This window comes from Fusarium oxysporum, chromosome I (genome assembly GCF_013085055.1).
Source record: "Fusarium oxysporum Fo47 chromosome I, complete sequence".
Lineage (NCBI taxonomy): Eukaryota > Fungi > Ascomycota > Sordariomycetes > Hypocreales > Nectriaceae > Fusarium > Fusarium oxysporum.
Window position 1 is genome coordinate 655,601 of NC_072840.1, and position 24,376 is coordinate 679,976.

A 24,376-nucleotide genomic window follows, 5' to 3' on the forward strand; every position below is an offset into this window, starting at 1 on the left:
TCAAGAGGCGCCGAAAATAATCCCTGCCCGCGTTCTCGCTGTCGACTCCACCGCTTGAGAGGACCCAATGTCTAGAGTTCCAGTGCCCCCCATTTTCCCTTGCGCTGGCCTCTCTCTGACTTCAACTTCCATTTCACAACCTTGCATCTCTATTCTTCTTTCGAGACCTGGAAACGACCATTCATTTCCTGATCCCTACATTCAACGCCTCAATCCGCCTTGCGTCTATCGATATCTACCAACGGTTTCTTCTCGCCTGCGAATTCGATCTGCGCACGCCAACCTTGAACCTTGAACAGGGCCTGCACGGAACCGAGATTCAACTTATTTCAACGACGCGAAAAACCCAGCGGTCTTTCCCTTTTTCTTCTACAAACTACGAAGATACCCACGATTTGTATCACATTTGTCAGAATGCCTGCTCTTTGTGGAGGATCCAAGACTGTGCAGCGAAAGCTGGTGTTGCTGTGCGTCACATACGATGAGGAATGGAGGGCATTGCGCTGATCTGATTTAGGGGTGATGGTGCTTGTGGAAAAACATCGTTGTTGAACGTCTTTACGAGAGGGTATGTTCTAAAGGAGACGCATATGAAGAGAGGCTCATTGATTATAGCTACTTCCCTACTGTCTACGAACCCACCGTCTTTGAGAACTACGTCCACGGTACGATACACGGCTCTTCTGCGTATACGCATCGCTAACGAACGCAGATATCTTTGTCGATAATGTCCACATCGAGCTATCCCTCTGGGACACAGCAGGCCAGGAAGAATTCGACCGATTACGCTCGCTATCCTACGGTACTTGGCCTCTCTACACACACTAACTCCAACTAAACTAATGCATCCCAGACGACACAGATCTCATCATGCTCTGCTACTCCGTCGACAGCAAAGACTCGCTTGAAAATGTCGAATCCAAGTGGGTAGGCGAGATCGCCGACAACTGCCCCGGCACCAAACTCGTCCTCGTAGCGCTAAAGTGCGATCTCCGCGAGCAAGGCGAGGAGGAGGAGAACGAATCAGGAGAACCCCGCGAGAAGCGCCCCATGATCAACTACGACCAGGGCCTCGAGGTGGCGCGCCGCATAAACGCCCTCCGATACCTCGAGTGCTCCGCCATGAAGAACAGAGGTGTCAACGAGGCTTTCACCGAGGCGGCGCGTGTTGCGCTGAGCGTCAAGAAGGATCGCGAGGAGGGCGGATGCACTGTTATGTGAACATGATACGATACGAGCGTTTAATATCGAATACGAAGACCACCTGTCATCCATCGAATGTGATCGAACGAAGCAGGGATGTGGCTCTATTCGGCTCCATGGCTTATTTTTGGCCCGCCATGGGTATTTTCACTGTATATATCGTGCGGCATAAAGCACATAGGGAAATCTGGTGTTCTGCGTTGTTTTTTTGCTATTTACTATTTACAGGCTATTTTCGGTCGGAATGCGAGGCAAATTAGCGGGAGGAGTAGACTACTTGGGGAAGTCATTTTGTCACGCTCTAGCTACAACTACTTTATTTTTTTTATGTCTACCGATTACATCTCACGGCATTTGTTTTGTCTCTTCAATTGTAAACTTAGCGCGTTCTTAATGAGATGATTCTGATTCTAGCTGGTGAGACCAATGTACGCAACGTGCCGAGACTTTGAGGGGCAAAAGTGCACAGCCACGCTGATGAGGGATCACGATGAGATATCAGCAAAAGGTGAGGCCAAGCATTGAGAAGAGGAATGGACTGTAGATCTTTGGTCCACAGAGATCGTAGGCTACTGTATGAGATTGATGATGCAGTCAATTAAGTTGCGGAGTGTAACCGTTGATAAACTCTAAACCGACAACGTCGACACTGGAATTCTGATATCTTGGCAAACGTGTTACATTCCTTTCAGCACCCCTCAAGCTGTATGATATCAGAGGCATTGATGCATCATTACAACTGATCATCTTTCTTACACCAATAATTTCACTTTTCATGCTCTGAATGTCATCACCGTCAACGCCACTGATACCGTCATCTCCACATCGTGATTGGTTGGACCCTTGCTACCCTGCGCGCATACATTGACGTCACGGTAATAAAGCAGGTTTGAAGTTTTGGCGATCATAGTTGGGAATGGCATCACTGATAGGGATGGGAAATAATAGAAATAGAGGCCAAGAGACGCCTAGAGTCTTGTGAAAAGCTTCTTTTTTCATTCTCCAGATAATACACTTCTTCACTTACACTACACTGATCACTTACACTACACTTATCACTTACACGATATCCACTACCACTTACACGGTATCAACTTACACTTATACTACACTACACTACACTTATAAATCATCACTATAAATCATCATCATGGGTCTCTTTGGTCGTCGTGAACCCTCCCCAGAGCCAATCCGCGAGGAACCCCCCCGCAAGCACGGCCTCTTCTCCTCCTCGTCCCGCCACGAGCCCACCTCCGCACGAACATCCACATCCTCCCACCACCGCCACTCCCGCGGTTCAGCCTCATCCTACGACCGTCGACACTCCCGCTCATCATCCCGCTCCCCGTCTCGTCATAACTCTAACGGCGGCTTCTTGTCTCGTCTAGGCGGAAATCGCAACGAGCATGACCCTGCTGTTCTGGAGGCAAGAGCGCGAGTCCAGGATGCTGAGAGGGCGGAACGTGAGGCTGATCGTGCGCTGGAGGAGGCCAGACTTAGTGTGAGGGAGGCGAGGGAGCATGTTAAGCGCTTGGAGGTCGAGGCGAAGGAGGATTCGAGGAGGGCTAAGGTTAAGCAGACTCAGGCTAAGGAGATGTCGAAGATGGGACGTTCTCTTGGACGTAAGTATTCTTGATGATGTGTGATTGAGCTTGACGCTGACGGATTGGCAGGTCACGGATACTAAACATCCACCAAAGCAACAGAGCACTGGAGTCTTTGGAGTGTATGAGTAATCTTGTTCTGTATTATGACCGTATGAGAAGAAACGACAAGTACACGATGGAGCTGTCAAGGAGTTACGAAATAGCGTTCTAGTTTGAGCAAATCACTTTTCAATACCACATGTGCCCCTTAAAAACATCAAAGATTCATCCTACAATGTTTCCAACAAACCCTCTACTTGTCCCGTGCCAATTTTCTTGTAATTCGCAACGGAAGCTAATAGCCCACGCGCTATGCTGTAGACGATACGTAGTTCAATCATCACTTTCACCAGGGAACTTAGTTTACAAGACTCAATAAATTTTTCCTACATACAGATGGCTACTCAAGAGTTATTGCATTCAAAAATGCTAAACCCGTTTCCAATACATCTTCCAAGGACAATTTTCCAAGGATGGCTGATATCTCATACCAACGATCTGACTGTCCAAGCTCAAGTACACAAAGCTCGGTATACCTTTATAATCCATCCAAGCTTCGTACCAAAAGGCTGTATCCAACAATCAAGATCGTTCCATGTCCTCAGCGCGAGTTACTCCATCCACCGCCTGGTGGTTACGACCTCCAATTGGTGCACCGCACTCTGAACATCGAGCTTCCTCCATTGGCATTCCGCACTCTCCAATCGCGAACTAGTAATTTGGTTAGCAAACGTCGCAGAGTTCAGCATTAGAACTCACAGGATGCCCGTTGACACAGTGATACCAGTGTCCAGAATGAGTGGCTATGCCACCACTGCCACTCACCATGGCACTCTTGATCGACGCCAGTTCCTCAGGTGTCACTTCTTCGTAACGAGGTTCAAAAAGTCGAAGCATGGCCTGGACTCGCTCCTTCATATCATCGCTATTCCCGAGCTGGGAACACTGCTCAAGCGCATCATGGAGGAGTTTGCGGGCAGTGCCCATTCGGTCCTCAACAGCCTCTGTGTTCTTTTCCCCAGACTTCTGAACCGAAGGCTTGTCAGCGGCCTGTGACCGCCAGGCGAGCAGCTGAGAAACTCTAGCAAATGCTAAAGTTGCCGCAACGATGATTCGAGGGAGTTTGGCATATTTGGCTTGTTCGATAAGCTTCTCGCAGGAGTGTAGTAATTTGGGCATTGATGGAGTAGCTTGTTCTTTAATCCATCCTCGAAGCAAGTCACCACCAGCCGTACCCTTCCAGTTTCTGAGAAGAGTAATGAAATCTTTGAGCTTTATTTCCAGGGACTTGATCACGAGCAGGTCTGCTCCCAGAATAATTTGGCTGTCAGAAGCTAGTGGCGAGAGTCTCAAGGCCTCCATCTGTCGAATGACAGACACCGAATCACCGGTAGCCTTGGCGCGGGAAGTTGCCATCGCATCAAAGAGGACTTTGGTAGGCTGATGCTCTTCATTCATGGTCTTCACAAGAGCGTTACTCACGGCCGTGAGTTTGTCCAGTCCCTCGTATCTTTTCTTGGGTAGTACTCCAACCCCATCTTTGAGTGTATAGGCCTTGCGAGTGGAGTCAAGCTTATCTTCGAGAATTTGAAGTTGCTGTTCGAGGTGATCAAGTTGCCTACGTCCTGTGATCATGAATCGCTTGCAGATCTGGTTCATGACGGCTCGGTTGATGAGTCGATTGTATCTCTTGGTTGCGAACTGTCGAATCGGTCGCTTGCAGACTGGACAGAAAGGTACTTTACTCGACAGACTCAGAAATATCATTCAAACCATTGAACTTCCCCTCTCCGTCTCTTGCATAGACCTCATCTAGACTTACCGAGCCATCAAGGGTTTCGCCAGTGAAGAAGTGGCCGCAGCTGAGTACCACGACCGGGCTTTCATCTAGATCAATCTCGGCATAGGATAGGAACTCCAGCACATCAACTCGCTCTTCACCTTTGTCGCCGCACTCCTGACAATAACCAGTGGGGCAGTCTTCTCCGCAGAAACTTGGGCATTGATGACCGCAGGGAAGTATTCTGGTGCATCGTTCATCGCAAGGGAGGCGGTCGCATGGCGCTGAGCATGGCATTGAACAAGATCCTTGATGAGGACAAGCCCAAGTACATTTCTCGATACATGGAGCGCACGCCTTGTTGCAAGGCGAAGGGCAGGCAGAATGTGGGCATCGAACCTAAAAGACGTCAGTTTTCTCATCTTACTCGCTGCCAATGTAAAATAAACATACCTCACAAGGGGCTTGACATGAACTGCATGGACTCCCATCGTGGCAGATGCGTGGACACCTATGGTTACAAGAGCCGTAAGGTCGATCACAAATCTTTCTGCAGCTCCGATGAGCCACTTCTCCGTCTCCATTGCGACATCTGCTGCAAGTTCCAGTGCATTGATGACTACAAGGATGGACGTAAGAGCAAGGCTGGGGGCAGCGGAAGCCTTTGGAGTCAACGTCAGTAGAACACTGAACAGATATAGAGTGGCCGCAGTGGGCTACAGTCTTCTCAACTTGGGCATCACAAGTAATTGATGCCAAATCGAGTGTCTGATAACACTTCAGTGTCTGCTTGATGTGGCCACACGGAAGTTGAATATCATAGACCTTGATCATGCAAGGGCCACATCTTTCGCCGCAAAGTTTCTGGCATCCGTGGTCGCATGTCTTTCTAATGCGAGGACAAGGTTGTTGACAAGAGAATGCATCATGAAGCGTATCTGAATGACAACGTGCCTGGCATTGATGGCCGCATGGTTCGAGCCGTCGGGAACAGGGGAGAATACAGCCACCCTCGGGGCTCTTCAAAGCAAAGTCTGCTGGCTCAGAGCATGTGAGAGTGGTGTCTTTATGGCGAGGGCAACATAGTTCAATCTCATTGCCAACACAATCAGCCAGATAGAGCTGCTTGTGAACATCAGCCCACATCGGGACGTTGAGATACGTCTCAGAATTCCCAATCAAGTACATTCCATTCTTGGCGCGGCTGAGAAGAACATTGATTCGGTTCTCCGTTCGAAGGAAACCCACTTTACGCTGTGCGTTGCTTCGAACCAGGGACACGATGATGACTTTGGCTTCCTCGCCTTGAAAGTTGTCGACCGTGGCAAGGCGAATGGTTTGGATGAGTTGCTTCTTCTCGATCATCTTTCTGTCACCACCATTTGACGCGGAGTCATCTTCGAATCCTTCTTGTGCAAGCTGGGTCATGTCACGGTCACTCAGACAAATCTCGAAATCCTTGCCTAGAGCTGCCCGGAGCTGCTGAAGCTGTCCAGTGTAAGGAGTGAGAAGCGCGATGTCTTCAGTTTTGTACTCTCCTTGTCGAACAAGATGGCGAACGAGCGCAGTCGCCATTTCGGTCTCCCAGATGTTGCTGTGCGACTTGACACGGGTTCCATCGCCCCCAGCGTCCTCTGGATGATTGTGGTCAAGCCAGAACAAGTTCTTTCGCATGCCGACGACATCTTCAAGATCAGTGACACTTCTGTGATCTTCGAGATTCGGGTAGACTCGTCGGATGAGCTGCGATATCTCGGGTCTCATTCTGCGTTGGATGTTGAGTTGGGCAAATGGTGCTGGTGCAAGACCAGGCTCACCAACAGCTCGTCGCTCGAATTGGCTACGATCCAGCTGCCAGTACCGTCCTGACGCTGATTCGAGGCTCAGATTGAAGTTGTTGATTTGTGGTCGGAGTTGTCGGTGGTCGCCGATTTGGATGAAGTGTTCAACGCCAGACTTGAGGGAAGAGATGACGTCTGACTCTTTCAGCTCACCCGCTTCCTCGCACAGAACAACCTTGAAATCCAAGTTTCTCAACAACTCGATACGCCCGGCCAAAGAAGTTGTAGTGATTCCAATGACATCAGCCCTAGTAAGAGTTCGCTCATCGACAGCATCGTGTGTTCGGTATATGGCTTTGCGGTTGTTATCGAAGTCGTCAAGAGCTTCGTACAACATATCAAGCTGGTTGTCTTGTAGTTCTTCGAGCCAATGTTCCACAAGAAGCCAACGCTCTGCTGGTGGAAGGAGATGGACGCTCTCCTCTGCGAGAGTTATGATGTCTTCTAAAGAAGTTTGCCAGTCTGTTGTTGGCGGAGGTCGGATTCCCATCCAGGTTTTGAGAGGATCCTTGCTGACCATCTCGAAACCTTCATCGTCCACTCGACCCAGCTGTCGGTAAATCAAAGGATACTTGAACTGTAGGTGTTGTTCTAATCCCTCCCAGCTCGCTCCCCTGCGGGCTTTAACCAACGTCCCCAATGCATAACTGGCAGATTCCAAAGAGGACTCTTGCTTGCTGTAGGCCTCACCTAGAATCTGGGCCTCGACTCGTGTCTTGGGAGTTTCTCTACTGACAGTCCGAAGGTTTTTGCCATCAAGTTCTTCAGCGACACTACGACCACCAATGCGAATAATGGCGTCGATTCCGACATCGAGGAGATGCTTAAGGAACTGATCCAATGCATGGTTTGTGTAGCATCTGTTTGGTATCCTCGTTAGCTAGCCAGTTCCTTTTATGCTGTTATATTTTGAGTAGCTTACATGATGAGAATTGGTCCCAAGTCTGCTCGTTCCTTGACAGAAAGCAAGGTTCTGACGAGCTGTACACCGAGATAGGACTTTCCAGTTCCAGGTGGACCTTGGATGAGTGCATACTGCGTGTAAGAGCCCCAACCAGACCAAGACATTGGCCATGATCAAGTCCCGTCGCATCTTCGATCTCCTTCAGATTGGTGTGTTCAAGCTTTGAGTTAGGGTCCAGGTAAATGTTGCTAATGCCATCTTTTGTGATGGAGCGAAGCGGGAACACGAACCCAGCTTTGCGAGCATATAACGGCGGTTGCATGTGATGAACTCCTTCGGGAGGTGGGAGAATCCAATTCTGGAAGGCGATGTGGTTCTCGCGCTTGATGGTTTGAAGGTTCCTCAGGATCGGTATGAAAGTCTCAGGAATAATTCCGTTGAAATCGACCAACACACCCGCGACGTTCTCTCGGAAAGTTCGAACAAGAAAGTTGAGGTCGCTCTGCTGGTGCGTTGCTAGCTTCACTGTGATACTTGGCGCATCGCGATAGGACACCAGAGCACTCTTCGGTGTGTCCGACTTGTTGGAGTCCGATTCTATTCTTTTGGAGGTAACATGTAGGAAAAGAAGCCTTTGATCTTGGTTCTCCGCGTCAGAAGTTACAAAACATAGCAGCGTGCCTTCTCCCAGTCGAGGAGATCTTTGCCACCAGTCTCGTTGGTCTGCGGGCGACTTTCGGGAAATGTAGGCTGGTGCAGAAAATGAGATGATCGCTTCAAGGCCTCTCCTCTCATGTATGAAGATACGAGAGACACTTGACGAGTGGTAGACCTGTGCCTGACTATTTCTGTCGGTCAACCGGGTAGCCATGACATTGTCCGAGGCAAGAACATCTCGAAGAACATCGTTCACTGGACCAAGTGTATCGTGTCTGACAAGCCTAAATATCGAGTCGATATATCGTTGCATAGGGTCTTGGAGGACGTGTGGATGGAGGAAGTTGGTAAAAGGCAGATAGTCTGCTTGCACGCTAGTGATCTCTCCTTGGGTTGGGAGAAGCGATACGTCGGAGATATCTGCAAAGTCGTTGTCATGTCGACCGCCTGGAATTGCTACTGCTTGGGGAAATGAAGAGGCGACAAACTTTGACGCCTTTTTGCTGTCCTCTGATGGATCTTGCGTTGTAACGATACGACCAGTAGAGCCAGAGACGACTCTCTTGGTGATTTCAAGGCGAGTTCTGAGTCCATCCAGGTCGGCCTTTGATGCCCCCTCAGCAACCGCATTCACAAGCTCATCCAATGACTTGAGAAGCCCAGGAGTTCCATCCGACAACTGAGCTCGTTGGACCTTGCTAAGGAGTTCATGCAATGCTTTGATAATAACATCAACCATACTTTTGATCGTAGAGCCTGGTGATCTACCAGATGCTTTGATGTGTTTCAAGAGTTCGTTGCACATGCGAGACAAAAGAGCATTTCCCTGTTCGCCGTTGGTGCCTCCCAGCAGCACATACATGGTGCAAACGTAGGGATCGATGGAGAGCGGCTTGATAGAAGGGTGAGTGATGACTTTGAGAAGATTCTTGACGCATATGAGTTGATTGTTGTCGGCAAAGGTTGAGTTTTTGGATACGTATGTGATCCATTCTGGGCCGTTGAAATCGTCCTTGACAAGTTCTCTTGCCAGCTCTTGGTGTTTTTCCAGACTGTCGCGGTCTAGAATTTCCCGAGCACCTTTCCAGAGCTTATCCGCATGTTGGAATGCATCAGAGTGGTCGAACTCGTGTGTGCCCTTGCGTAGGAGATGCTTCCATTCGTAATAGTCTTCACGGCTGTGGAGATCTTCAGGGCGTAATGGCTTATCCCTGGCACGACCTTGTCCAGCCGAGCTGTTGATATCATGAGAACTTGCATCTGTCTCCAAACTTGCACTGCCCTCTCTGGAAGTGAAAGGATGGCTTGTTGCTGTCTCTGGTCTCATTCGGTTCGTTTCGCGGACCAGGAGGGCGACTGCCTCCTCTCCCTCCTCTCCAACTCCCTCTTCGCCACATGGCACTGGGGGAGGGTGGAAAGAGTTGGTAGTTCTGAGAAAATTCTGATGTGTAAGTTCTTTGAGGTTGCTGATTCTGTTGGAGTGAGATGCAAATAGAAGTTGCTTTTGTGCAAAAGGGTATGGGGAAGTGTGCAAGATGGGGGAAGAAATGGTGCAGGATGAGAGTTGAGGCGCTCCACAGGTATAGAGGAAATTCTGCTAAATCTCTCAGCTTGCTTACTCCATTCACCTGTTTGCCTAGTAGAATTTGTTTGTTTCAAGCACTGGCAGTGTTTGGTCAGTGGAGGGCCTCCGACAGTGCCAGCTGCAGCTGGTCGTCACTGCTGACGGTGCAGACGCGCTCATTCACTCATTGGAGTAAGCAAAATCTTAGCTTCTACCTGATATGATAGGCTTACAGTTGAATGGGAGCAGTTTGTGTGCCGATTCGTAGCTTGGTTGTCGTTAGTGGTGTTTTCACTGCCACATCCCCTTGGAACAATTCTGCCATCCTTTGAGCACGAAGTTCTTGTATCTTCACCTCTGATCAGCTTTCCCAGATTCTGAGATACAAATTCAATAACTTAAATGTTTCAAAGTTTAGAAAGATAAGGTAACTTCCATGTTTCTTGGATCTCATTATTCCGTCATAAACATGAACAGCTGCAGACAGTTGGAAGCTCCTGCCTTTCGAGGTAATACTTCAGTGCACAGCATTCACGCCTCTCAAGGAAGAAGTGAGCTTTAGATTTCTAGCCTTGCATTCGGGATATCATTTCTAGATAAGGTAGAATTGGAACGTGATTGATAATATTCCCAGACAGGCGGTCTTGCCGTCAATCTATCCATGTTATTGTCACAGTCGCAACGATATCATATGAAACAATCACCAACAGAACTCACACAGGAGGCAATTTTCTAGGCATTTGAACCGGAGAAAGCATACTAATGTCATGAGATATTATTTTAAGACCTCAATCTTTCTCGAATACCCTAAATAATCCTTATCCGTTGTCTCATTCACAAACTGTCGTCGAGAAGTAGTCCAAATCTTGGCTCACCCTAGAGCCTTTAGTGCGGCGCCAGCTCCCGTCTCACGTCAGAAGCTTAACGACGATCAATCCCATCAGCAATTACTCCATCAGGAAATAATCACAGTACCAAAAACATCAATACTTAAGCCTCACTGCATCAGACCAACATCAATCATGAGAAAGAAAGTTACACAAGATGCGTCACCCCCTCTCGTGCCTTATCAATCAAACACCCGAAATGACGCAACCACTCCTCGCGCTTCGGACGTATTTCAAAGCCGATGGTGCAATATTGCGAAATGCCGATTTGAATTAATAATGCAGCGTTGCTTCGCTGCCTCACTTCCGAATTTCCGTACAGAGAGAAATGGCGGGGTTGTTTAGTACAAGAATTACAAGTCCTGCTAGGAATTTGTTCTTTTCAAATACCCTTACCAAACAAATTACTACTCGACGTATCAACACGGCTGTCAATATGGGCTCTCAACCTCAAGCAGACATCACCCTCTACACCAACCACGCGTGCCCTTGTATGTATATCACGTTCATCATATTGTTCAAAAGACTCCGCTGACAACCCCCGCAGTCGCGCACAGGGCACACATCACCCTCGCCGAACTTGGTCTCCCCGTCAGGGAGGAAATCATTGATCTCAACACGCCTCGATCCCCAGAATACTTGCAGATCAACCCCCGCGGCCTCGTCCCAACCATCATCTACAATGGCGAGATCATCACCGAGTCCGCCATCGTCGCTCAGTTCCTCGCAGATGCGCATCCCAGCCATCTCCTCCCCGCATCTACGGACAAGAACGGTCCGTTGACCAGAGCGAGGGTGGCCTTCTTCGCCGATGCGTACTCGAACAAGGTCCAGGCGCATATCGGCAAGGCTATTTACAGGGCCCAGACGGAGGAGGAGGTTAATCAGGCTGTGGACGATGCCGTTGCTGGTATCGTTAAGGAGGTTGAGCCTCTTCTCAAGAATGCGGCGCCTTTTTTCAACGGGAGCGATAAGCTCACCTTTGCAGAGGTACCCAAACCAAAGAACCCGGAATGATATAGCGATGGATAGGTAGCTAACGAGAAACAGGTCCTTGTAGCTCCATTCGTCATTCGACTGCTATCCTCCGCCAAGCACGGCCTCCTGCCAACCAATCTCCCCTCCCGCCTCGAGAAAGAGACTCCCAACTTCTACAAGTGGGCACAAGCCATCAGCAAGAACCCCAGCGTCCTGAAGATCTACGACGAGGACCGAGTTGTTGAGGCAAGCAAGAGAGTGAGAGCCAAGTTTGCCAGCAAGGCCTAAGACTAAGATCAAGGTGGGCTATGTATAGCCCAAGATAAATGACTGACCGCACGATCCTTGCCTTCGCAATGGGGTAGTTTAAATCGCAATGCAAGGATCAAGATTAATGTATCCGAAACTTGAGAAACATTAACTGATATTCGGAGAGACGTTGCGAGAATGAGTGCAAATTGAGTTGCCCTTTATGTTATGGTTATCATGATTTTAAAAAGTTTAAACCCGAATATGCAGAGCCTCCCGCTGCATTAGTCCCAATTTCCAGATCTTGCATTTCACCAAGCGCCAATGAAAATATCCCACTTCCCGCCCCCCTTTCCCCCTGTCGATCTACGACTCACCTCACCAGTGTTCCATTTGCCATGTTCATATTTAGCAACAGCTTCTCTTGAATTCAAATTTCAATTCAGCCAAGATTCCCAAGTGGATATGCCAATTCGTTAGCCCGTCCTATATCCTAGTTCTAATTTCAACACTCAGGTCAAACAGTCATGTCCACTAAGGGAAGAACCCTTGTAAAAAGCCCTTCCCGCCCAGGTCTTGGCGCGTCGCATGTCCCCTTGTAGGTGACACGCCGGCGTTGTTAGATGCAGGCTTTCTGAGTGGTCTGAAATTAACCAAGGCCCATTCGATCTAGAGGTTTTGGCGATGGCCTCCTGAGAGCCCTGTCATGCTTGGCCTGCGAGAATGGGTCCTCGGTACTGGGACTCTTTTGTCTCCTTTTCTGCCGTTTGCCGCTTTTATTCTCTCTCTCCATTTCTTTTTCTCTCATTATTCATGCATGCTCTTTGAGTAGGTAGAACAATAAGTTCCTCTTTTCCTTTGAGTTGTTCTTCTTTCCTTGTCTGTCATTGTCTATCTCATATTGCTTGATCCTTGGGTGTTTCATTCGTTTCATCACCCATTCACTCCTTTGATCTCGACAGACTCGACTCACTTTTCATCTCATTCATTTTTCCTCTCTTTTCATTTGATAGACTGAACTCGGATCAATCACCATGCTTTCGCGATACATCCTTCCCGCGGCCGCCATCTTTGGCCTCGCGGCTGCTCAGACAACCACCGACTGTAACCCTCTCAACGAAACAGACTGCAAACCCAACCCGGCTTTCGGAACCAGCCATCTTTGGCACTTCAACGACACACCCTCCAGCGACCACTGGGACAACCACGTCGGTCGCGTCACCTACGATGAGAACGACGGCGCCGCCTTCACCGTCGCTAAGCAGGGCGACTCGCCTACTCTGCGCACCGCGTTCTACTTTTTCTTCGGCCGCACCGAACTTCTCATGAAGGCCGCTCCCGGTGTTGGAATTATCAGCTCCATGATGTGGCTGAGCGACGATCTGGATGAGGTCGACTGGGAGATTCTGGGTGCGAATGACACCCATGCTTCGACAAACTACTACGGAAAGGGTGTTGAGGACTTTACCAAGGCGGGGTGGCACTACGTTAAGGGTGGTATGCAGGAGGATTACCATAACTATACAACGACGTGGACGAAGGATGAGTTGAACTGGTACATTGATGGAGAGAATGTGCGAAAGGTTGTTGCGAAGGATGATATGGATAGCTATCCTCAGACACCCATGAGACTAAGCATTGGAATCTGGGCTGCTGGTGATCCTACTATGCCCGAGGGAACTCGCCAATGGGCCGGTGGTGGTAAGTTTGAGTGTCTGAGAACTTAGAGTTGTGCTGACAATTTGCAGATACCGACTACGGCAAGGGCCCTTACACCATGCACGTCAAGAGTGTCTACGTCGAAGATGCCAGCACCGGAAAGGAGTACGTCTACGGCGACAAGACAGGCAGCTGGGAGAGCATCGAAATCGTCAAGTAAGCCCCTCCCCATCCCCTCAATCTACCACCTTGTATCTCATACTAACCACTAACAGGGGCAACTCAACCGCCTACGAAGCTCTCTACAAAGAACCCGAGAAGACCACCTCCGAGAAATGGGAAGCCCTCCCCGCCGGCACAAAGACAGGAATCTACGCCGGCGGCATCGGCGCCGCAGCCATCGGTCTCGGAGCTCTAGGCTTTTACTTCTGGCGTCAACGCGCCGCGGGTGCCAGCGAGGCCAAAATGGCCAGCGACAAGGCCGCCGCTGAGAACCATGATCTCATGTCGTACCGTGCTGGTGAGGATACGACGAACCAGGGTTTTGAGTACAGCGCTGCCAAGTACTCAAAGGTTCCAGCTCAGGATGCTGCTTAAAGTAGACGGGTTTAAAACTTAGAGTTGTGTTTTCTTTTTTTCAGATTTCTTTTAGCTGTTTCTTATTTCTTTTTTTGTAATGGCATATACACACTTTTGTTGGTTGAAGTTATATATACTGTAGAAAACCTCCACAGGAACAGGGACATTTATAGCAGGTTTGGCGTTGATCAATTGGATGCATTGTAACTTACCACTGAGATTGAACTTTATTATAAATCTCCGCGATCGGTTCAGATTGATAATCATGGTCGACGTGGTATTGAATGGACGATCCATATATGTTCATCACCTAGACGGGTGCCGTAGGGCTGTCGTATAGAATTAACAAAACGGGATAGTTCATAGAACCATGAATGGTGGGAATTGATCCACATGGACTCCCGTTTTGTCAAAGTTAAACGATGCATGGCTTGACGTTGGATGGCAAAATGTCAATTGAGTCGTTTCTAGGGCGTGTGCGACAGAGACTGTCGCAAACTGCCGATACAATTAAAGATTGTGACAGAAAAGGGTCCTCCTGTATCGGAGCTAAATATTTTAAATATTTCTAGAAGCCCAGTTGGTCTCGGACAACTTCTTCTCTCAACCTCATACACCTCTTCTAGCCCTCAATTAAAGCAAGCAAACATTCTTCGTCAACTGTCGCCTCATTAGCCATACTCTTTATCTCAACTGAAGTGTCCTTTTCTCTCAAGGCTGCGAACGAGCGGCAACAGCTCATCTCTCCTCAACTGAAGCTATTCGCAACTCTCACTCTCACTCTCACTCGCTCACAATGTCTCTCACATTCCGCCCCGCAACACCACAAGACGTAACCCCTCTCCTCGCCCTCATAATCTCCGCCTACCGCGGCCCCGACTCCCGCGCAGGCTGGACAACAGAAGCCGACCTCCTCGCAGACGAGCGCATATCCTCCACTGATCTCCTCGCCAAAATCACCGATCCCAACGGCGCCGTCATCCTGGCTTTCACAAGCTCCCCCTCATCATCAGGAACATCAACGCCAGAAGGTGACAGCGATCCCCGTCTTGTCGCATGCTGCGAAGTTGTTCAAAAAGACACAGAGCGTGCTTACTTCGGCCTCTTCGCTGTATCGCCGAAACTGCAAGCTGGTGGTATTGGAAAGCAGGTGCTTGGGTATGCGGAGAATTATGCGGTTAGGAATTGGGGAACCAAGATCATGACCATGTGGGTTATTTGGACGAGAAAGGAATTGATTGAGTGGTATGTTAGAAGGGGGTATGTAAAGACAGGGGAGACGAGTCCGTTCCCGTATGAGGGGCTTGTTAATGGTAAGGCGTTGAGGGATGATTTGTACTTTGATCATTTGGAGAAGGTGTTGGCATAGACAGAATATTGGAGGACCATAGACTAGAACAGTGAAGAGGATAGTGAGGATTAGACTAATGAGACATGCGATTCACACAAACGTCACAACCGTGGGAGAAAAGAGTTGGTCAAACAAATCGTCAATCATAGGCTACTCGGTCACGACGCTATATACATTCAAAAGACCTTATATGATCATTCCACCTTTTTCTTTGGGTATCTTTCTTTTTATTGACCCTCAACCTGCTTAAGAATGCCCTCAAGGTTAATGCTCTTAGGTCTCTCGATAGGCAGACCCAGAGCTCGGTCCCAGATCAACTGAGCCAGAGGTCCAAGACCACGAGAAACACCAAATGTAGCAGTGTAGTACAGCGTCTCGTGGAAGCCATAGTGGTGGAACAGGACTCCGGAGGAGCTGTCGACGTTGGGGTAGGGGTTCTTGGTCTTGCCGTGCTTCTTGAGGACCTCGGGGGCGATGCGGCTGTTCTTCTCGACGAGCTGGAAGACGGGGTCGTTGGCGATCTCGGGACGCGCGGCGGCGTAGTCCATGAGGGCCTCGAAGCGGGGGTCGGGCTTGCGCAGGACGGCGTGGCCGTAGCCGGGGACGACGCGGCCAGAGTTGAGGGTGGACCAGAGATAGTCGTTGACGTCTTGCTCGGTGTAGTTGGCGGGGATGGCTTCCTTCATCTGGATGATCCATCGGAGAACCTCCTGGGCGGCGAGACTAAGACATGTTAGTACGAATTCACGGCTGGGAAGAGAGAAGTGCTTACCCGTGAAGGGGACCAGCGAGACCCTGGAGACCAGCGCTGTAAGACAGGAAAGGATCCGACAGGGCACTTCCAACCAAGTGAGTGGCGTGAGCAGAGACATTACCACCCTCATGATCACCGTGAAGAGCAAGGTAAAGTCTCAGAAGATCCTGAAAGTTCTCGTTCTCCTTTCCGCCCTTTCCAAGCATAGCAGCAAAGTTGTACGACCAATCCTGCTCAAGATCGACCTCAGCTGGCAGAGCACCACCACCACGGTAAGCATTCTGGTAGATCTTGGCAGCAATGGTAGGAAGCTTAGCAAGCAACGAAATACAATCGTCAAAGGTAGGCTCCCAGTAATCAGCCTTGTTAAGGCCCTGCTCATAAGCCTTGGCGAACTTGGACTCGTAGTTGAGCGCAGAAACAGCCATGGCGAACTGCGTCATGGGATGAAGATCCTTGGGGAAGTCATCGAGCATCTTTGAGATGAACTCTGGAATCTGAGCCTTCTCTGCGAGTTCGCGAGAGAATGTGCGGACTTGGTTCACAGAGGGAACTTGGCCGGTGAGGAGGAGCCAGAACATAGCTTCGGGGAGCATCTCAGTTCCTGTCTTTCCCTTGGGAAGCTCCTTTTGGCAATCCTTGATGGTGCGGCCGTGGAAGCGAATGCCCTCGTTGGCGTCGAGGACTGAACCCTCCCAGACCATGGCCTTGAGACCGCGCATGCCGCCAAGGGTGTTCTCGACCTTGACCTCGCCGAGGACCTTGTTGGAGTGGGCCTTGACCTTCTTGAGAAGCTCACGCTTGGCGGGGATGGCCTCGCGGAGAGTGGCCTTGAGATCAGGCTCTGCGGTGGCATAGCCGCGGACACCTGAGAAAGCGGCACGTGTGAGGGGCTGTGAAGTGTGTGAGCTTTGGTGTTTTTATCACATGTAAGTTAGCTTAGAAGCTTACCTTGAGGGAGCCAAGAGCCCTGCGGGAGGATGTCAAGTTGAGAGCCATTGTGATGTGTGAGGAGGGGATACAGAGAGGATTGGAGCAAGGAAGAAAAAAAAAGAAGAAGATCAAATATGAGGAGTGAAAGAGATCAAGTATGAGGAGGGAGTTGGGCCGAGGGTTCCCTGTGGTAAACGAGCTGAAGCGGTAGGTGGGGGTGCCTTTGGTTGAATCTGGGGTAACAGCCGGGGGAGCGGGGGCATCTGATGATGGTGGTTTGCACGTTTATTTTGTCATGCGGGGTTGAACTGAACTGTTATGACGCAGCGAGTGCGGAGAAGACGACAGTTTCAAGATATGCTGGTAAGTAGAAATAATGCACTATAGAACAGAGGAGGCTGTAGTGGTGCTCAAGATACAATTAGGCAGAGAAAATATGCTGTACTTGTCCACCAAAAGTCTTCTGTTGAAGACAATCCCACGGTTATCATGGCGACTCCAACCGAGGAAACCCGCCATGAACCGACCTGAATGCCACGGCTCAAACATGCATCTCAACCAATCAGCTTCACGACTGTTTACCGTACGAGCTCACTCATTGGCCAATTCGTCGGCAATGCTCTTCTTTAACCAAGGCTTTGCTGACATGCGATGAGTCCCCAAGTTGTAAGCTGCTTTTTTGTCAAGCATTTATAAGAGACGTGTAATTTGGTCTGCTCGGTTACAGAGCTGTTGGTCGGTAACCGGTCGGTCATCGAGTTGGGGTTTTATTCTTGCAATGATGGCCAAGTTGGAATAAGTATGGTAGATTAATATAAAGATTATGATTATCGTAACTTTGACTTGAACTCAAGAAAGGGATTATTATTAATTATTTCTGTTGTCTTGGTGGGCGCTGGCTGGTCTTGCAGCTATCACGGGCTTCAAATCATCCTCTGCAAGTGCTCGACTTTATTATTCATCCACTCCCCGTTATTCCCGATCTATCCACCACCACCACCTCTTTCTTCACCATACTCTCTACTCCTCCCTCTCTCACCTCACAACAACACCCAAAATGTTGCGCAGACTATCAACTCGAGCTCCCCAGCGCCTCCTCTCCGCTTCCAAACCCCGAAGCGTAGCACCCCTCCTCGCCATCCGCGCCATATCCACCACCTCCGTCGCAAAGATGTCGCAGCTCAGCACGCACGCTACACAACCCGCCGATGCATTCCAGCTTCTGCCAGAGTCGCAAAAGGCTGGTGAGGCGGAGGATCGGCTATATGAAGCTACGGTGAAGGAGATTGAGGCGTGGTGGGCTTCGCCGAGATATCAGGGTATTAAGAGGCCGTATAGTGCAGAGGACGTTGCGACCAAGAGGGGCACGCAGAAGGTTCAGTATCCTAGCTCTGTTATGGCGCAGAAGCTCTTTAATTTGATTAAGGAGCGCGTGGACAAAGGAGAGCCTATTCACACCAGTAAGTCTTCCGCAGTTCAAGTCTGGAGCTCTGGCTAACGGTCTGTAGTGGGCGCAATTGACCCTGTTCAAATGACCCAACAAGCTCCTCACCAAGAAGTCCTCTATATCTCAGGCTGGGCCTGTTCCTCCCTCTTGACCTCTACCAACGAGGTATCCCCCGACTTCGGCGACTATCCATACAACACCGTTCCCAATCAAGTCCAGCGTCTAGCCAAGGCGCAGAACATGCACGATCGCAAGCAGTGGGATCTTCGTCGCAAGATGACAGCCGAGGAGCGCACAAAGACACCATACGTTGACTACCTCCGCCCTATCATTGCGGACGGCGATACTGGCCATGGTGGTCTCTCTGCTGTTCTTAAGCTCGCTAAGCTGTTCGCTGAGAATGGTGCTGCGGCTGTTCACTTTGAGGATCAGCTCCATGGTGGAAAGAAGTGTGGTCATCTGGCTGGAAAGGTTCTTGTACCTATTGGAGAGCATATCAACCGTCTTGTTGCTACGCGCTTTCAGTGGGATGTCATGGGTTGTGAGAACCTCGTCATTGCTCGAACAGACTCTGAGTCTGGCAAGCTTCTCTCGTCTGCTATCGATGTGCGCGACCACGAGTTCATTCTCGGTGTTTCAGACCCCTCGATTGAGCCTCTCGCTGAGACCATCCAGGCTATGGAGGCTAAGGGTGCTGTTGGCGCTGAGATCGATGCCTTTGAAGCTCAATGGGTCAAGAACACCAAGCTCGTCACCTTTGACGAAGCTGCTGTCGCACACATGAAGAAGGAGGGTGTTTCACAAGCCAAGATTGACGAGTATCTCGCCGAGACTGAGAAGGACCACGACATGGGTATCTCCCGCCGCCGCGGCCTTGCAAACAAGTACACCAAGGAGCCTGTGTACTTCAACTGGGACGTTCCCCGTACCCGCGAAGGTTTCTACCATTACCGCGCTGGTATGCAGGCGGCTACCAAGCGCGCTCTTGCATTCAGTCCCTACGCGGACCTCCTCTGGGTTGAGACAGGTGATCCCAATGTTGAAGTAGCCACTAAGCTTGGCCGTACTGTTCGCGAGGTCAACCCCGGCAAGGGACTCGTGTACAACCTTTCTCCCTCATTCAACTGGATGGCTCACGGTTTCACTGACGAGACCCTCAAGTCGTTCATCTGGGACATTGCTCGTGAAGGATTTGTTCTTCAGCTTATCTCTCTTGCTGGCCTGCACTCCAACGCTACAATCACAACTGAGCTGTCGCGCGAGTTCAAGAAGGATGGTATGAAGGCTTATGTTGATATCGTGCAACGCCGTGAGAAGGATCTTAAGTGCGATGTTTTGACGCATCAGAAGTGGAGTGGCGCAAGCTACATTGATGGTATTCTGGGAGCTATTCAGAGTGGAAGCTCGAGCAGCAAGAGTATGGGCGAGGGAAACACTGAGGGACAGTTCCATTAGAGGGATGCTAGGAGAAGGAAAAGCATGCGCCGGAGTTTGGGTATCTTTTTGTATATTGATGAATACTTTACAAATGATATTGTATATGATCAGCCAGGTTCATCCTCGCAAGTGACTGTGCACACGACTACTGTTTGTGATGTGACAATTTATTTCATTATTGAATCATACTAATCGTTACTACAGATATCCTTCCAGCTTATTCTCTCCCTCTCTTCACCCCTTACAACGAGTCCTTGCTAGCATTGTTCTGGGGAGGAGGATGCGCAGGTCCCTCGGCAGTAACATAGCACTTGGTCATACCACCATCAACCGCAAAATCATGCCCGTTGACAAAGCTGGACTCATCACTAGCCAAGAACAAAACAGCCTGCGCCTGCTCAACAGCCTCACCAAACCGCCCCATGGGGAAGTGAACCTCACGTCTATGACGCTTCTCCTTATCATCACCGAGCCAATCCTGCAGGAGCGGTGTGTTAAGCGGCGCAGGGCAGAGGTTGTTGAACCTGAAACCCTCGCGGGCGTGAACCATGGCGAGTTCGCGAGTGAGCGCGAGGACAGCGCCCTTGCTGGCGGTGTAGGCAAGCTGGGGGGTCGCGGCGCCGACGAGGGCGACGACGGAGGCAGTGTTGATGATGGAGGCCTTGGTCTTCTTGTTGCGGCGGAGCGAGAGGACGGCATGCTTGCAGCCGAACCAGACGCCCTTGACGTTGATGTTTTGGGTCAGGTCCCAGATGTTCTCGGGGGTGTTGACGGCGTCGTCGTCTTGGGCGTGCATGATGCCGGCGTTGTTGAAGAGGACGTCAATGCCACCCCAGGAGTCGAGGGATTCGATCATGGCTTGGACCTCTGATTCCTTTGAGACGTCGACTTTCTGTTACGAGTCAGTACTACTGTCGAAGAAGTGATGCGGTGGGGTATTGGACGTACGAGAATCTCAACGCGGGGAGCATCGGGCACGAGCTGCTTGACCTTTGCGGCGGCCTTTTCGAGAGCAGGTTGAGAGATGTCGGACATGAGGATGGAAGCGCCCTCCTTGGCGAAGAGAATGGAGGTCTCAAGACCGATGCCACTGCGATCGTCAGTATCATGCACCACAACAAGACAAAGAAACATACCCTCCAGCGCCAGTGATGACGGCGTTCTTTCCAGCGAGACGACCCATTGTGAATATTTAAAAGTTAGGTTTTGAAGAAAGAAGAAAGAAGAAATCGTTGTATGAAGAAAGAATAAGAGTTGAAGTGGCGGGTATCTTGTGAAAAATATATAGGATTTGATGGATGGTGACACAATGAGGGGCAGAGGGGTCCTTATTCTTTAAGCTTCCCTCTTATCGAAAGCGTCTGGAAGCTCCGATAAGCTGGAATGGAAAAGGGCGGTAGAGCTAAGGTAAGGTCGTCTGATTTTCATGGGCCAGTCATGGGAAAGATCGTGGAGATGGTATATTCCGAGAACGGACGAGGGCGGTTGGCGGTTGGAGTGGATTTGGACGTTAGTGGAGGCTGTCATCGCGGCTATTATTAAAGATTACAGTTGATGGGTACAGTATTAGTGGCTTGGTCAACTGTATGGGTCGTGATGGCTGAGGTGAGGTGTGAGCTGGAGAGCTGGAGGGGAGCTTATCAGTTGAAGGGTGATATTGATAGAGGTACATGAGCTGAGGAACATGATAACAAATGTGTCGGGTTCAATGCCGTCTTTGGTGGTAATTCTAATTCCATCAGACCCTGTTCATCTGAGCCAGTCAATTAAATACAGCCATAGCTTAGCTATAATCAAACCTCTATCACAACCGAAGCTCCCGGTTCTTATAAAATATTATCACATTCTCAACAAACGTCAGATCCAGGGTCCTTTCTCGGTATGTCAGATCTCAAGCTTGCAGCTGTGCCACGCAACACCCCTGCCACTAGCGATGTCGGCTCTCTCCAACTCAGGTCACGAGAACATCAAACTCCGAGTCAAAAAAAAAAAAACAGCGGTTATCTCACTCTCCCAAGACAACAACAGCACGCGGTTACCTTCAATCCTCAGGGCGCATAAGGCGCGGTTACACCTCTGGATTAAAAACGGCAATCGAAGCGGGTTAATAAGATAACTCGATGAATATCGGAACGCGGCATTGAGCGAACCGCCGAGCATCCGTATCGTATCGTGAAACTAACTTACCCCATGTTATGAGCCTTGGCCAAAGCTTCAGGATCTAGATCGCGGGGTTCGTGACACTTCCCTCAGCGCGGCAATGAAGCTATTCCAAACCCTGCTCCCACTAAACCTCCCAGATAAGCACCGCTGCTAATTGTGACCTCGGTGGGTTAAGCCCAATTGGTACTAGCCCTGCATCGCGCACCGAACATCACAGTTCCCCACTCTTTTCGCTCATCTACGTCACTGAAGCATTGTCTTATCGTCGCATTCGTCTTATCGTAGCCGCGCTGCCCATATTCCCAGTTGATACAAACCTGTTTATGCTTTTACTTGTCTCACTCCCCCTCTTTTTGTAATCTCTTGAATACTACAGTATCTCTCTACTATCTTGGCTGCTGTTCTCCCCGCATTCATCATTGTTGATCTTTCTTGAACCGCGCGCATCTTTCAACGGCTTGACCTCAACCCCACCGTTGAACTGCATATCCCGAGGAATATCTTTTTGTTATAACATAACATACCGCGCATTCTTCTATCTTTACAGCTTCATCACTTCCTCCCTCTATACCCTTCTTTCTTACTCCACCAAATCCTTCGCCATGGCTTCTCCAGACCCTAAATCCATCACCGTCGACTCCCTCCCCCAACTCCTCCAAAATGACAACATGGTCAAGCTCGCAGGCGTAGACGTCGACGGCATCCTGCGCGGTAAACTAGTATCCAAGAAGAAGTTCCTCTCCATCGCTGAAGCCGGCTTTGGTTTCTGCTCCGTCATCTTTGGCTGGGATATGCACGATCGTACATATATCCGCGAACTCAAGATCTCAAATGCTGAGAATGGATACCATGATCTCCTCGCTATTCCAGATCTTTCTACCTTTAGGAGAATTCCCTGGGAGGACGACGTTCCCCTGTTTTTGGTGGACTTTTTGGACCCGGATACCAAGAAGCCCATTTGTGCTTGTCCGAGGGGTCTGGTGAAGACGCAGCTTGAGAAGCTTAAGGAGCACGGGTATGGTGCTATGGCAGGCGGTATGTTTCCTCGTCGCCTCTAAACTTGAAGCTTTGTACTAACGGACGCAGCTGAATATGAATTCTACCAATTCAAATCCCCCGACCCATCAACTTCCTCCCCAGCCGCATACCTCCAACAAAACCCCCCTCACCAACTCCCCGCCCTAACAGAAGGAATGTTCGGCTACTCCCTCACCCGCCCCGTCCACAACCAAGAATACTACTACGACGTCTTCAACACATGCGCCAAGTTCTCCTGCGACATCGAGGGCTGGCACACCGAGTCCGGACCCGGCGTCTTCGAGGCCGCTCTCGAGTTCGGAGAGATCGCGCAAATGGCTGACCGTGCTGCGCTGTTCAAATACGTCGTTAAGAGCGTGAGCACAAAGTACGGCATCACGCCGTGCTTCATGGCCAAGCCGAAACAGGGCCTGCCTGGGAATAGTGGGCATATGCATGTTTCGATCGTTGATAAGGATGGCAAGAATTTGTTTGCGAGGGAGACCAAGGATGAGAATGCGAAGTGGAGTGATATTGAGAATCTTTCTGATATGGGACGTCATTTCCTCGCTGGTCTCCTCGTCGGTCTTCCTGACATCATGCCCCTTCTCGCACCCACGATCAACTCCTACAAGCGCCTCGTTGAGAACTTCTGGGCTCCAGTTACTGTATCTTGGGGCTTAGAGCACCGCGCTGCCTCAATCCGTCTAATCACACCCAAACCCTCAGCGACACGCTTCGAAGTCCGGGTTCCCGGCGCAGACACAAACCCCCACTTCGTCCTCGCAGCTATTCTTGGCTGTGGATGGCGCGGTGTTGAGAAGAAACTCGAGATTCCTACGCCTCCGCTTGCAATGGGCCAGGATGTCGGTGGTGACGCTGATCCGGGTGAGAGGCTGGCCAAGAGTCTTAAGGAGGCTACAGCGCGCTTCATGGAGAAGGGTAGTATTGCACGAGAAGTATTTGGTGATGACTTTGTGGAGCACTTTGGTGGTACAAGAGAGCATGAGGTCCGTCTATATGACGAGGCAGTAACTGATTGGTACGTCCCCGCTCTTCCCATCCCTACTAGTTGACTTGACTGACATTTCATAGGGAAATGAAGCGATACATTGAAACTGTTTGATTTGGATAGCTGGAGTTGTTCTGTTCTCTTTTGATCTGTTTTGTACGGGTACATGGGGCGTATTGTGGGCATCTCTGTAGCATAAGATATGCGTGAACTGAGTGCATACCAAGTGAGATGATCAAGTGTCGGGAGTCATCCTGATAGACGAATATACCTTTGACACCTTGCATCTCCTACATCTTCCGGTCGACTCATCCC

At 49.9% G+C, this 24,376-nt stretch overlaps 10 protein-coding genes across 10 annotated transcripts; 7 read left to right on the top strand and 3 right to left on the bottom strand.

Annotated features, from left to right (window-relative positions):
- Positions 1-19: 19 nt before the first annotated feature.
- FOBCDRAFT_210000 (small GTPase superfamily) lies at positions 20-1,624 on the top strand. The gene is made up of 5 exons (XM_031180516.3): positions 20-467; positions 518-568; positions 616-665; positions 713-802; positions 854-1,624. The coding sequence occupies exons 1-5, from the start codon at positions 415-417 to the stop codon at positions 1,219-1,221; spliced, it is 612 nt and encodes a 203-aa protein (XP_031041284.1). The 5' UTR covers positions 20-414; the 3' UTR covers positions 1,222-1,624.
- Positions 1,625-2,353: 729 nt separating this feature from the next.
- Positions 2,354-2,940, top strand: FOBCDRAFT_282963 (uncharacterized protein; the record flags this gene model as incomplete). Its single annotated transcript, XM_031180517.3, has 2 exons — positions 2,354-2,825; positions 2,877-2,940. 2 exons carry the CDS (start codon positions 2,354-2,356, stop codon positions 2,888-2,890), a joined length of 486 nt encoding a protein of 161 aa, XP_031041285.2. The 3' UTR covers positions 2,891-2,940.
- A 491-nt stretch (positions 2,941-3,431) lies between these two features.
- FOBCDRAFT_234995 (uncharacterized protein) lies at positions 3,432-9,428 on the bottom strand (the record flags this gene model as incomplete). Its single annotated transcript, XM_059610007.1, has 8 exons — positions 3,432-3,560; positions 3,609-4,588; positions 4,623-5,028; positions 5,083-6,861; positions 6,988-7,330; positions 7,393-7,489; positions 7,531-9,209; positions 9,304-9,428. The coding sequence occupies 8 exons, from the start codon at positions 9,426-9,428 to the stop codon at positions 3,432-3,434; spliced, it is 5,538 nt and encodes a 1,845-aa protein (XP_059463749.1).
- Positions 9,429-10,857: 1,429 nt separating this feature from the next.
- Positions 10,858-12,024, top strand: FOBCDRAFT_196 (thioredoxin-like protein). Its single transcript, XM_031180519.3, has 3 exons — positions 10,858-10,973; positions 11,030-11,472; positions 11,533-12,024. Exons 1-3 carry the CDS (start codon positions 10,919-10,921, stop codon positions 11,746-11,748), a joined length of 714 nt encoding a protein of 237 aa, XP_031041287.2. The 5' UTR covers positions 10,858-10,918; the 3' UTR covers positions 11,749-12,024.
- A 458-nt stretch (positions 12,025-12,482) lies between these two features.
- FOBCDRAFT_201 (concanavalin A-like lectin/glucanase domain-containing protein) lies at positions 12,483-14,162 on the top strand. The gene is made up of 3 exons (XM_031180521.3): positions 12,483-13,410; positions 13,458-13,584; positions 13,644-14,162. The coding sequence occupies exons 1-3, from the start codon at positions 12,744-12,746 to the stop codon at positions 13,963-13,965; spliced, it is 1,116 nt and encodes a 371-aa protein (XP_031041289.1). The 5' UTR covers positions 12,483-12,743; the 3' UTR covers positions 13,966-14,162.
- Positions 14,163-14,400: 238 nt separating this feature from the next.
- FOBCDRAFT_210006 (acyl-CoA N-acyltransferase) lies at positions 14,401-15,397 on the top strand. The gene has a single exon (XM_031180523.3). The coding sequence runs from the start codon at positions 14,744-14,746 to the stop codon at positions 15,314-15,316; it is 573 nt and encodes a 190-aa protein (XP_031041291.2). The 5' UTR covers positions 14,401-14,743; the 3' UTR covers positions 15,317-15,397.
- Positions 15,398-15,421: 24 nt separating this feature from the next.
- Positions 15,422-17,467, bottom strand: FOBCDRAFT_172638 (citrate synthase-like protein). The gene is made up of 3 exons (XM_031180522.3): positions 17,004-17,467; positions 16,071-16,945; positions 15,422-16,021 (listed from the first exon to the last, which is right to left on the bottom strand). Exons 1-3 carry the CDS (start codon positions 17,049-17,051, stop codon positions 15,526-15,528), a joined length of 1,419 nt encoding a protein of 472 aa, XP_031041290.1. The 5' UTR covers positions 17,052-17,467; the 3' UTR covers positions 15,422-15,525.
- A 410-nt stretch (positions 17,468-17,877) lies between these two features.
- Positions 17,878-19,948, top strand: FOBCDRAFT_150985 (isocitrate lyase). Its single transcript, XM_031180524.3, has 2 exons — positions 17,878-18,445; positions 18,494-19,948. Exons 1-2 carry the CDS (start codon positions 18,043-18,045, stop codon positions 19,885-19,887), a joined length of 1,797 nt encoding a protein of 598 aa, XP_031041292.2. The 5' UTR covers positions 17,878-18,042; the 3' UTR covers positions 19,888-19,948.
- Positions 19,949-20,018: 70 nt separating this feature from the next.
- On the bottom strand, positions 20,019-21,406 carry FOBCDRAFT_246445 (uncharacterized protein). Its single transcript, XM_031180525.3, has 3 exons — positions 21,006-21,406; positions 20,818-20,959; positions 20,019-20,761 (listed from the first exon to the last, which is right to left on the bottom strand). The coding sequence occupies exons 1-3, from the start codon at positions 21,050-21,052 to the stop codon at positions 20,111-20,113; spliced, it is 840 nt and encodes a 279-aa protein (XP_031041293.1). The 5' UTR covers positions 21,053-21,406; the 3' UTR covers positions 20,019-20,110.
- Positions 21,407-22,582: 1,176 nt separating this feature from the next.
- FOBCDRAFT_282971 (uncharacterized protein) lies at positions 22,583-24,282 on the top strand. Its single transcript, XM_031180528.3, has 3 exons — positions 22,583-23,067; positions 23,119-24,091; positions 24,145-24,282. Exons 1-3 carry the CDS (start codon positions 22,635-22,637, stop codon positions 24,173-24,175), a joined length of 1,437 nt encoding a protein of 478 aa, XP_031041296.2. The 5' UTR covers positions 22,583-22,634; the 3' UTR covers positions 24,176-24,282.
- Positions 24,283-24,376: the final 94 nt, after the last annotated feature.

Bases quoted from the DNA above. Each gene is read 5' to 3' on its own strand.
- FOBCDRAFT_210006 (XM_031180523.3), top strand. From the start codon at position 14,744: ATGTCTCTCACATTCCGCCCCGCAACACCACAAGACGTAACCCCTCTC.
- FOBCDRAFT_196 (XM_031180519.3), top strand. From the start codon at position 10,919: ATGGGCTCTCAACCTCAAGCAGACATCACCCTCTACACCAACCACGCG. The intron at 10,974-11,029 runs GTATGTATATCA...CAACCCCCGCAG, and splicing joins CACCAACCACGCGTGCCCTT to TCGCGCACAGGGCACACATC. The intron at 11,473-11,532 runs GTACCCAAACCA...AACGAGAAACAG, and splicing joins ATAAGCTCACCTTTGCAGAG to GTCCTTGTAGCTCCATTCGT.
- FOBCDRAFT_282971 (XM_031180528.3), top strand. From the start codon at position 22,635: ATGGCTTCTCCAGACCCTAAATCCATCACCGTCGACTCCCTCCCCCAA. The intron at 23,068-23,118 runs GTATGTTTCCTC...TAACGGACGCAG, and splicing joins GTATGGTGCTATGGCAGGCG to CTGAATATGAATTCTACCAA. The intron at 24,092-24,144 runs GTACGTCCCCGC...GACATTTCATAG, and splicing joins GACGAGGCAGTAACTGATTG to GGAAATGAAGCGATACATTG.
- FOBCDRAFT_246445 (XM_031180525.3), bottom strand. From the start codon at position 21,052: ATGGGTCGTCTCGCTGGAAAGAACGCCGTCATCACTGGCGCTGGAGG. The intron at 20,960-21,005 runs GTATGTTTCTTT...TGACGATCGCAG, and splicing joins GTCATCACTGGCGCTGGAGG to TGGCATCGGTCTTGAGACCT. The intron at 20,762-20,817 runs GTACGTCCAATA...GACTCGTAACAG, and splicing joins CTCCCCGCGTTGAGATTCTC to AAAGTCGACGTCTCAAAGGA.
- FOBCDRAFT_150985 (XM_031180524.3), top strand. From the start codon at position 18,043: ATGTTGCGCAGACTATCAACTCGAGCTCCCCAGCGCCTCCTCTCCGCT. The intron at 18,446-18,493 runs GTAAGTCTTCCG...AACGGTCTGTAG, and splicing joins AGGAGAGCCTATTCACACCA to TGGGCGCAATTGACCCTGTT.
- FOBCDRAFT_172638 (XM_031180522.3), bottom strand. From the start codon at position 17,051: ATGGCTCTCAACTTGACATCCTCCCGCAGGGCTCTTGGCTCCCTCAAG. The intron at 16,946-17,003 runs GTAAGCTTCTAA...CACACTTCACAG, and splicing joins GGGCTCTTGGCTCCCTCAAG to CCCCTCACACGTGCCGCTTT. The intron at 16,022-16,070 runs GTAAGCACTTCT...AACATGTCTTAG, and splicing joins CTCGCTGGTCCCCTTCACGG to TCTCGCCGCCCAGGAGGTTC.
- FOBCDRAFT_210000 (XM_031180516.3), top strand. From the start codon at position 415: ATGCCTGCTCTTTGTGGAGGATCCAAGACTGTGCAGCGAAAGCTGGTG. The intron at 468-517 runs GTGCGTCACATA...GATCTGATTTAG, and splicing joins CAGCGAAAGCTGGTGTTGCT to GGGTGATGGTGCTTGTGGAA. The intron at 569-615 runs GTATGTTCTAAA...CATTGATTATAG, and splicing joins TTGAACGTCTTTACGAGAGG to CTACTTCCCTACTGTCTACG.
- FOBCDRAFT_201 (XM_031180521.3), top strand. From the start codon at position 12,744: ATGCTTTCGCGATACATCCTTCCCGCGGCCGCCATCTTTGGCCTCGCG. The intron at 13,411-13,457 runs GTAAGTTTGAGT...GACAATTTGCAG, and splicing joins TCGCCAATGGGCCGGTGGTG to ATACCGACTACGGCAAGGGC. The intron at 13,585-13,643 runs GTAAGCCCCTCC...AACCACTAACAG, and splicing joins GAGAGCATCGAAATCGTCAA to GGGCAACTCAACCGCCTACG.